The sequence below is a fragment of the Pongo pygmaeus genome, chromosome 6, assembly GCF_028885625.2.
Source record: "Pongo pygmaeus isolate AG05252 chromosome 6, NHGRI_mPonPyg2-v2.0_pri, whole genome shotgun sequence".
NCBI lineage: Eukaryota > Metazoa > Chordata > Mammalia > Primates > Hominidae > Pongo > Pongo pygmaeus.
Window position 1 is genome coordinate 142,139,503 of NC_072379.2, and position 9,819 is coordinate 142,149,321.

The 9,819-nt window shown below is 49.8% G+C and overlaps 2 protein-coding genes across 3 annotated transcripts in view; one reads left to right on the plus strand and one right to left on the minus strand.

The window, feature by feature from the left end:
• The window catches only part of TRPV5 (transient receptor potential cation channel subfamily V member 5), a 29,856-nt gene extending 27,054 nt beyond the window's left edge, over window positions 1–2,802 (minus strand). The window contains exon 1 of the mRNA XM_054493667.1: window positions 2,068–2,802. Coding sequence (XP_054349642.1) covers window positions 2,068–2,195 — 128 coding nt within the window. The 5' untranslated portion in view covers window positions 2,196–2,802. The remainder of the gene's footprint in view (window positions 1–2,067) is intronic.
• Window positions 2,803–7,304: 4,502 nt separating this feature from the next.
• On the plus strand, window positions 7,305–9,629 carry LLCFC1 (LLLL and CFNLAS motif containing 1). 2 transcript variants are annotated; one of them, XM_054493668.1, is made up of 2 exons: window positions 7,305–8,534; window positions 9,113–9,629. In XM_054493668.1, the coding sequence occupies exons 1-2, from the start codon at window positions 8,273–8,275 to the stop codon at window positions 9,346–9,348; spliced, it is 498 nt and encodes a 165-aa protein (XP_054349643.1). In that variant the 5' UTR covers window positions 7,305–8,272; the 3' UTR covers window positions 9,349–9,629. The 2 variants fall into 2 exon arrangements, with proteins under 2 accessions (XP_054349643.1, XP_054349644.1); XM_054493669.2 differs by having other exon boundaries at window positions 8,292–8,534; window positions 9,070–9,629.
• Window positions 9,630–9,819: the final 190 nt, after the last annotated feature.

Sequence of the window (9,819 nt, forward strand, 5' to 3'; positions counted from 1 at the left end):
AGGCAATCCTCCTGCCTCGGCCTCCCAAAGTGCTGAGATTACATTGCGCCCAGCATCCTCATGTTACTTAGATACAGGTCCCTGCAGGGGGTGGAGAGTTGTGGGGTGAGTTACGGGGTATCTGTTTCTTCTGCATTATACCCTTAGATGCAAAGGTCTAAACAGCTTGTTTATTTGGGTGTCTCAAGGCAAAACAGGTTGAGATATTCGTTCTACAGGACCTCTGTTAATCTTTGCTTCTACCATACCCAGATTTGAACCCAGCAAGAGATAAAACTGGAGCCTCTCCGACTAGACATATGTGTATTGGCACCAAAGGCAAGCACATGGAGTCGGGGGAAGAACAGAAAGGATAGGCCGATGAGTGGCTCCTCTGAGGTCCCCACCTCCAAATCCCTCTCTTCCAATAGCCCCAGGAGCCAGGGCAAAAAAGTGTTTTTATTTTATTTATTTATTGATTTTTAAGACGGAGTCTCACTCTATCACCCAGACTGGGGTGCAGTGGTGCGATCTCGGCTCACTGCAACTTCCGCCTCCTGGGTTCAAGCGATTCTCCTACCTCAGCCTCCCGAGTAGCTGGGACTACAGGCGCCCGCCACCATGCCTGACTAATTTTTTAAATTTTTGGTAGAGATGGGGTTTCAGCACGTTGGCCAGGCTGCTCTTGAACTCCTGACCTCAGGTGATCCACCCACCTCGGCCTCCCAAAGTGCTGGGATTACAGGTGTGAGCCACCACGCCCAGCAAAAGTGTTTTCATTTAAAGAAGAAGCTTTTAATCTAAAGGTGGGGCCTGGGTTTACCTGTTAAGGCAGTGCTCCTAGGAGGGGCCTTTGTGAGGAGTCAGTTCCCTGCCCCGTCTCACCCAGGGAATCAGTCCCAGGGAGCCCAGCGTCCCTGACCAGCCTAGAGTGGTCAGGGCTGAGATTGCAAATTCACCCCCATCCTGAGGCCACTGCACAAATAAAGTCCTTGCCTCCCTGGCCCTCTATCCCCACTGCCCCTCTGCAGAGGGTCCAAGTTTGGGCTGGAAGCTCACTTTCTCAGAGACCCAGGGGTCCCACTCTAAAGCAGGAAGGTGAAAGGTTCCACTGGAGGTATTGTGTGGGGAGATGAGGAAGCAGAGGGCTTGCCAGTATGAGGGCTCAAAAGTACTTGGGACCAGGCCCAGTGTAAACTGCAAACGCAGGACCCCTTGTTCAAAATTATTAAGAATTTGAAGACGAGGACAGCAGGGCATTGAACAAAGCACAGGAATCTTCTGGAGTACAGGGGAGCCCTTTGTGACTGCTAATGTCTGCTCACCAACCTCACCCCTCAGGCAGCTCTTGGGCAGAAGGCAAGCCCCAAAACACTTGGAGGCAGAGGCAGCCCACAGGATTCGCCCCTGCCCCAGCTGCTCTTCCTGGGACTGGACCTCAGGGCTAAGCCGTGAAATGATTTACCTGCAGGTGTGCTAGCCCTGCCCGAACTGAGAGCTCTCCAGGAGCAGGCACAAGTCTCATTCAATCTTTGTGTCATTGGGACCTAGCACCCCTCTGCACACAGTAGACTCAATAAAAGGCAGATGGACTGAACTCAGAACCCTCCAGTGTCACCTGAGCTGCCCTCCTCCACTGGTCAGCACCCAGTGTTATACCAAACAAAGCTCTCCTCCCCTTTCCCACACAATACTTTCATTCAAATGAATGGCGTTTCCTCATTGTGCTTCCACCACCCACAGGAGCGCATCCCTTCTCCAGCAGCCTGCTTCTGCCTTCCCTCCGCATCCCACATACCCTGGCTTCTTCCCTCTTGTCCTTTTTGGTCCTTTCACTCCCCCTTGGCTGTCATTCTGCCTCTGTCCTTAGGTCTACCCTAAAGATTTTCCTGTGTGGCCTAAAGCCACATCCTCCACCACCACTAAAAGGGGCCAGCTGGGATTCTGTAATTAGGTGGGCTGGAAGGAAAGGGTATGTCTGAGTGACTGGCACAGAATTCTAGGGTGCTGTTATTCGGAAAGGCCCAGGTGGGTCAGAGGGTCTGAGGATCACGGCGGTAGGGCCACGGATCGTTCTAGGAAGCCTACCTCTTCTGCTGCAGCATATGAAGCTTGTCCAGGTGCTGGTCCCAGTCTTGTTCTCTGACCAGAAAGGAGGGTAGAAGTTTCTGGAGTTGGCTCCCAGGCCCTTCTGCCTTAGGTAGAAAACCCCCCATGTGTTCTCCTTGCAGGTACTGGTGGATTATAGAAATGTGGCGAAAGAAACAGATCTAGGATGACAGCAACTGAGCAAGAGATGGGGTCTGTTTGGGGCTGGGACTCTGAGTTTATCTCCTGTATGACTTGTGTATGCAGCATGCAGCTTGTGGGTGTGTGTGTGTGTGCATGCAGTATGTGGGTTGTGAGGTGTGCGTGTATGCACAGTGTGTGGCTGTGGTGTATGTGTGTGCATGCAGTGTGTGGTAGTGAGGTGGTGTGTCTGCATGCAGTGTGTGGTTGTGAGGTGGTGTGTGTGCATGCAGGTGCGCTGAGGGGACTGACCGCCCTGCCTGGGGAGAAGTGCTTTTCCTGGAGGGGGAGGAGCTCTTTGCAGAGCTGAGCCCCACGGCCACAGAACCACCCTGGAGAAGAAAAGGAGGAGGGGAAGGAAGGTTCCTAACTGTGGGCTGGGATGGCTGAGACCCGAGAAGCTGAGGGGTGGGGCAGAGGAATTCGGAAAAAGAAAAGGGATGGAAGGTGGGTCCACAAACAAGGTGCACAGTTAGTTGGATGAGGGAGAGGAGGAAGTAAAGACCTCCAGCTCAAGAGTCAGGCAGAGCCTGGTTCAAATCGTGACTCTTATCCCTTACAGTTAGGTGAGCTTTCTGAGCCTCAGTTCCTAACCTGTGAAACTGGGGTAACAGCTATGCTGTCTCACCGGAGCATCTGTAAAGCACGTGTCACAAGTACCCAATCACTGCTGATCCTCCTTCCACAAGAGGGCTCAAGAGACCCCTGGGCTGCTTCTCAGAACTTCCCATTTATGTGTCTTGTGGTCATCTCTGTCCTCAACCCCACATCTCAAAAGAGGGTTTCTGGCCCCCACTTCCCAGGCCAACCCCTCTCTGTGAGAAGTCCTCATGACCATGGCCGGCCAGCTTCCTAGAGTGTCATCGAGCAAGCTCTCTTGTACCTGGGGAGGCAAGTCAGAGGAGCCCCCAGGGACCCCGAGTTACTATGGAGGTTGAACAGCAGAAACTGAGCAAAGGTAGACGACAAATAAACTGTGATTCCATGTTTGGGACTCTTTCCAGGAATGAAACACCAGGAGGAATGAGTAATGTTGCATTATTTTATATATTTCATATTATATTTTATATATTAAGTAGTTTCCCTTATCCACAGTTTCACTCTCTGGCGGTTCAGTTACCTAAGGTCAGCCACAGTTGGAAAATAGGTGAGTACAGTACTATAACATATTTTGAGAGAGAGAGAGAAAGAGAACATTCACATAACTTTATATTATTATAATGTTCATTTTATTGTTGTTAAACTCTTTTTTTTTTTTTTTTTTTTTTTTTTGAGACAGAGTTTCACTTTTGTCACCCAGGCTGGAGAGCAATGGTGTGATCTTGGCTCACTGCAATCTCCACCTTCCAGGTTCAAGCTATTCTCCTGCCGCAGCCTCCCTAGTAGCTGGGATTACAGGTGCCCACCACCACGCTCAGCTAATTTTTGTATTTTTAGTAAAGACAGGGTTTCACCATGTTGGCCAGGCTAGTCTCGAACTCCTGACCTCAGGTGATCTGCTTGCCTCGGCCTCCTGAAGTGCTGGGATTACAGGCGTGAGCCACTATGCCCGGCCTAAACTCTTCACTGTGCCTAATTTATAAATTAAACTTCATCATGACATGTATGTATGTATGCATGTACGTGTAGGAAAAAAGATAGTATATACAGGGTTTGGTGCTATCTAAGGTTCCTGGCATCCACTAGGGTGTCCTGGAATGTATCCCCTGAGGATAAAAGGTGACTACTATATATGATAGCTTGTATTTATGTTCTCTTTTTTTTATTATTATACTTTAAGAAGTTCTAGGGTACATGTGCACAACGTGCAGGTTTGTTACATATGTATACATGTGCCATGTTGGTGTGTTGCACCCGTTAACTGTCATTCACATTAGGTATATCTCCTAATGCTATCCCTCCCCGCTCCCCCAACCCCACGACAGGCCCTGGTGTGTGATGTTCCCCTTCCTGTGTCCAAGTGTTCTCATTGTTCAATTCTGTTCTCATTGTTTTCAAAGAGGTACATCAATATTATTGAATTGCATTCACTCAATAGACCTATCAAGTAAATGAGAACAAGGAAGAATTCTGTCTGTGAGAATTCTTGAGTGTGCTGGCCCCAAGTCCCATGGCTAGTGGCGAGACTGTAACTGGCCATGAACTTGGGATCTCAGCTCCAAACCACTCTCCAGACCTTGTTGCTTCTTGGGAATCTTTTGGCTGTAAAGATGTGAGAGACCAGCATGAGGATACGCTGGGACCCTCCCTCTGCGGGTCTTGAGGAGTGGGGACTGCCCCCTTCTTTTGTTGTAAGAAAGAGAGATCTGCTCCCAAGATTGAGGGATGGACAAAATAACCTTTAGAGAAGGACAAGAATTGAAAGGAAAATAAATAAGGAAACTAAGAGGAGCTAGTATTCATTGATGTTTCAAAAGGGGGAAAATTTGGATCTTTTTCTTATTAAAAGCCAAAAGGAAAAGTTAAAAAAAAAAAAAAGATATGGTGGAATTATGTTCTCACTGGGAGTGGGGAGGGCTCAACTTGTGGGACATTTTTCCGCCTCGCTGGGGGTGACACCCTTGTGGAGTGACTTCCAGTCTAAGGAGATGGAGGGAGCGATAAGGGTGAGGTGGGGGTTGTAGATGCCTTGATAAGCGAGGCAGGTCAGGAAAGGAGCACCTGCCAAGGAAACTACAACCCATAAAGCTGGTCCTGGGGCGGGGGGGTTGGGACATGGGGGGCCAGCAGGGGAGGAGGCTGGCCCAGTCTGAGCTGCACAGAGCAGGTGTGCAGGGACTTGCCGCCAAGGGCATTGTTCAGGGGTCTGGGGAAGAGAAAGGGGAGGCCCAATGCTCAGGCCCCCCCCACCCGCCATCCCTGGGCCTTCGCCCTCTCACTTGCCCTTCTCTGCTGACCTTGTCCTCCCCAGTGGGAAGGGCATGGACAAGTAACCTGGGTGAGGACCATGGTGTCCCCCACAGTTCCAGCTGGTAGACCAGAGATTTGAAGTCTCTCCTGTTCTCTCCTTGCCTTCTCTCCCTACTGTTTCTTCCTCTTGTGATATTCGACATCACCATTCTATGTTTCCTTTTCTCTCCTTTCTTTTCATGCCTCTCTCAGCTTTCTCCAAGTGAGGACGCCTGCAAACTCTCCCCTTCAGAGAGCAGCTTCCCTGCCACTGATGAATGGTTAGTAATGTCTCCAGGCACCCGGGAGAACTGGGTTGGGGGCACCAAACTACACCATCAAGTCCCAGAACCCTTCACACCAAAGCAGCCTGACCTCTTATTCTAACATAATAAAGAGGAGGAGGAAACATAATACCTAGATTTCCATTTTTAAGAATTACACTCCCACCCCAAGTGGCCACAGCCATCTAGGAAAAGGATTTAGGGCTGGACACGGTGGCTCATGCCTGTAATCCCAGCACTTTGGGAGGCCGAGGCGGGTGCATCACGAGGTCAGGAGTTCGAGACCAGCCTGGCCAACATAGAGAAACCCCGTCTCTACAAAAAAAATTAGCTAGGCCTGGTGGCAGGCACATGCAATCCCAGCTACTCAGAAGGCTGAGGCAGGAGAATCACTTGAACCCGGGAGGTGGAGGTTGCAGTGAGCCAAAATCACGCCATTGCACTCCAGCCCGGGCAACAGTATGAGAGACTCTGTCTCAAAAAAAAAAAAAATTGAAAGAAAGAAAAGGATTCAAATACCATACCTTAAAACTAATTGTGGCCAGGTGCAGTGGCTTACACCTGTAATCCCAGCACTTTGGGAGGCCGAGGAGGGCAGATCACCTGAGGTCGGGAGTTTGAGACCTGCCTGAACAACAGAAAGAAACCCTTTCTCTATTAAAAATACAAAATTAGCTGGGTGTGGTGGCTCATGCCTGTAATCCCAGCTACTCGGGAGGCTGAGACAGGAGAATCACTTGAACCCAGGAGGCGGAGGTTGTAGGTGAGCTGGGATCATGCCATTGCACTCCAGTCTGGGCAACAAGAGTGAGACTCCATCTCAAAAAAAAAAAAAAAAAAAAAAAGTGATTATCACTGGATGGTGGAATTATTAGCCTTTTTGGGGTTTTGTATTTTTCTATATTTTATACTTTTGTAATAAGAAAAAAATATTTAAGGGATTCCCTGTTTTCTGCAAGAATTTATCCCTTTTAGCACTGCAGGGGTCAGGCCGGTGGTGGTGGTAAGGAAATGGAAGTAATGGAAACAACTCAGTTATTTCCACTCAAGCCTGCCCGGGAGGCAATTCTCACCCTAGCCGCCCTCCCCATTCATTCCCACAGAGCTGGAGATGGCTTCTCTTTTTGCCAGGAAACCAAGAGGCTCCTCCCCCAAAATAGCCAGGAGGGAGGAGATTAGTGATGGTTTTTTCCATTCAAGCATCATTCTTTGGATCTCACGTCAATGGGTTCAAGGTAGGGGTGAGCAGGGTCACCTGCCTACTTGAATCTTTCCTTACTCACCTTCAAGCGACCTGCTGTACCACTCCCTAGTCCCTTGTCATCTGGCTTGGACCATCAGGAAGTGTGTAAGAGATGGTGTCTGCTGTATGTGAGACAGCATCCATGTGGGCATGTCTGCTAACACAAGTAACCTCTGTGGGAAAGCATCTCTTTGTGTGTTTCTGTCTGCAGTTACCTCTTGCAGAAAGGGTGCCTGTCTCCGCAGTGTCCTTGGACCTGCATGTGGTATTTCATTCAGGTCTGGTATGCATGGATGAGCAGGAGTGGTGTGAACTGGTTATGAGAGTTCAGGAGCGACTAAAGTCTTCTCTTACCTGTCTTAGCAGCCATCCTGCGTCTAATGGCCTATGTCTCTGTTGCTGGTTTTGGAAAAAAGGCCTTCATTCTCTCTCCCTAACTCACAACCCTCCAACCATCTCTGCCCAAGAAGCAGTTCGGGGTGATTACCCACAGCCGGTTACTGCCAACGGATCTGTGCTCCCCAGGCTCACGGGCAGGAGGCGCATCCAAGTACTGAGGCAGGATTCTCCCAGATCTGTTATTTGGGATCCTAGACTCCCTGCTGCACTGCGGCTTCTCTGCAGACTCTAACTCCTTCCGCCAAGCAATGAGGTTGGAGATGAGCCTCTAACAACCTTTTCTTTCTGTCTAAGAGTACAGAAAGGTGTAAAATGAAAGAAGAGGGTGTTTCAACCTGGTGGTACAAGAGGGCGAAGGCTAGAAAAGTGGGAAAACCAGAGGAGAGTGAAGAGAGGGTGTGAGCGGGCTCTACCAGCTGCAAGACACCCTGCTCTTTGTCTCTCTCTCTCTCTGTTCACTCTCCCTTCATCTGTCTCTCTGTCTCTGCATCTCTATCTCTCTCTCTGTCTCTACCCCCTCAGCTTCTGCCTGTCTCGGTCTCTTTCTTTCTCTCTTTTTCTATGTCTCTGTCTGTCTCTGCCTGTCTATGCCTGTCTCTGTCCCTGTGTCTTTTATGCACACACACAGCATGTGCTTTTACCCATCCTTGCCCGATGCTCCTCCCTATCTTTATTTTCTGGCAGACCCGCGCTTCATGTAGAGTAGCATGTTCATGCCCACGACTTGAGAATCCTGGCTGGCACATCTGTTCTAGGCCTCATCCTATGCAAACCACTCTTGTTACAGAAAGGCCACATAGAATAGTGGGAAGATATCATATTTAAAAGTAAAAGTTAATCAAGAGTCCTTTTCTGCCCCTTAATATTTGAGTGATTTTGAGTGAGAGAGTCATTTTTTCTGTGAGCCTCAGTTTCCTCATGAATGTAATAGATATGAGAACACTATGATTTTGCAGTCCTGGTTGCTACGTGGATCTACTGGTGTAATGGATATGAATGTACATTGCAAGCTCTTAAGTCATTTCTGTTGCTAGATACAGGATGACCCACTGTGGTCATCTTGGAAGCCTCTGCCATCCCTGCTGGCTGTGCTCCATTCTCGTGCCTCACCATGGAATGCTCTAGTGAGCCGGAATGAAGGTCAGGCCCATGGCTGTGACGTCACAGAACATGTGAAGTCAGAGGTCCTATGGAAGGGAAGGGGAGAAAATGCCCCTGGAAAGGGTTAAGGGCCAGGACAGGAATGGGGCAGGAGGTGCACGGATCCTGCTGCGCACTGGGAGCAGGGGGCGGCCAAAGGCAGTGGGTGGGCTGGTCCATGCCTCCCCTGGCCCCCCAGCTCTGCGGGGCAGTGTTCCTGGTTCCTATCTTGCTGCTGCTGCAGGTGAAGCCTCTGAACGGGAGCCCAGGCCCCAAAGATGGGAGCCAGATAGAGAAAACGCCCTCTGCAGGTAGGTGGAAAAAAAGACAGGAGCCATACAGAGAAAACACCCTCTTCAGGTAGGTAGAAAAAAAGACGGCAGAGTCTGGAGGCTCAGGGTGAGGTCTGTGTGAGGCCAGGCCCCAGGTCACTGATGAGGCTAGGGTGACACCTGACATAGGTCTGGTTTATGGGGGGTAACTCCAGCCACTGACAGTTATGTGAAATAATAGTGTCAGGGCTCACCATGGGCCAGCTGAGCTTGCATGCAACTTCTGTGTGTGTAAGCATGGTGCATTTGGCTGGCTTTTGTCATGCTTCAAGGTGGCCCCTGACTCCCCCAGTGTTGAAACCCTAGAGGAGGCAGCTAACCTTAGGAATGGGGTGTGTGTGTGTGTGTGTGTGTGTGTGTGTGTTTGAGTTGGGGCTGTGATTGAACACAGACCAGAAAAAACCTCTAGAAAGAGCATCCCCTCTCTGGTGAAGGCCAAGGATATGGGCAATTGGGACTGCAGCCCTAGGCTTCAATGTGTTTTTCCTATTCTAACTTCTCCTTTCTGGTTCAGGCCAGGGTCAGGGCTCAGTCCTCATCCTTTTCCCCTGTTCCAGACCAGAATCAAGAACAGTTCGAAGAGCACTTTGTGGCGTCCTCAGTGGGTGAGATGTGGCAGGTGGTGGACATGGCCCAGCAAGAAGAAGACCAGTCGTCCAAGACGGCAGCTGTTCACAAGCACTCTTTCCACCTCAGCTTCTGCTTTAGTCTGGCCAGCATCATGGTTTTCTTAGGAGGGCCATTGAGGCAGACATTCCTAAATATCCATCTCTGCTTCATGCTCACTCACTGACCCTCCCTCCCTCATGGGCTCCAGGTCACAACTCCCAAAGGAGATGCAGGCATGGCTCTCTGCCTCTGCTCACCATCACTGTACCTCAGGGTTCAGCAGCAGAGATACCAGTTGCCATCAGTGCTAACTGACTGCCTGTCCAGGTTCGGAGTTTCATCTCCCAGGGCCAGAGACAGCAGACCCACATCCTCATCTCCCACATCTCTCCTGGTTTTGTTCAGGACAGCAGATTAGAGGCAGGAGGCAACGACAATAAAATAACGATAAAATCCTGAGAACAATTGGGAGCAGCTTTCCAATACTTAATCCAAGCCCTTCTCGTCTCCAACTAGACTGCTTTATTGTCTAATCTTTGGTCCACTGGGTGGCCTTCAAACCCACCAGGTCACCAATTGTTGATTCTTTCCTTTTCTTGTGTCCATGAAATATTTTTGGCATTTCTCCCTCTTATCTTTTCTAACTTCAGGGTAT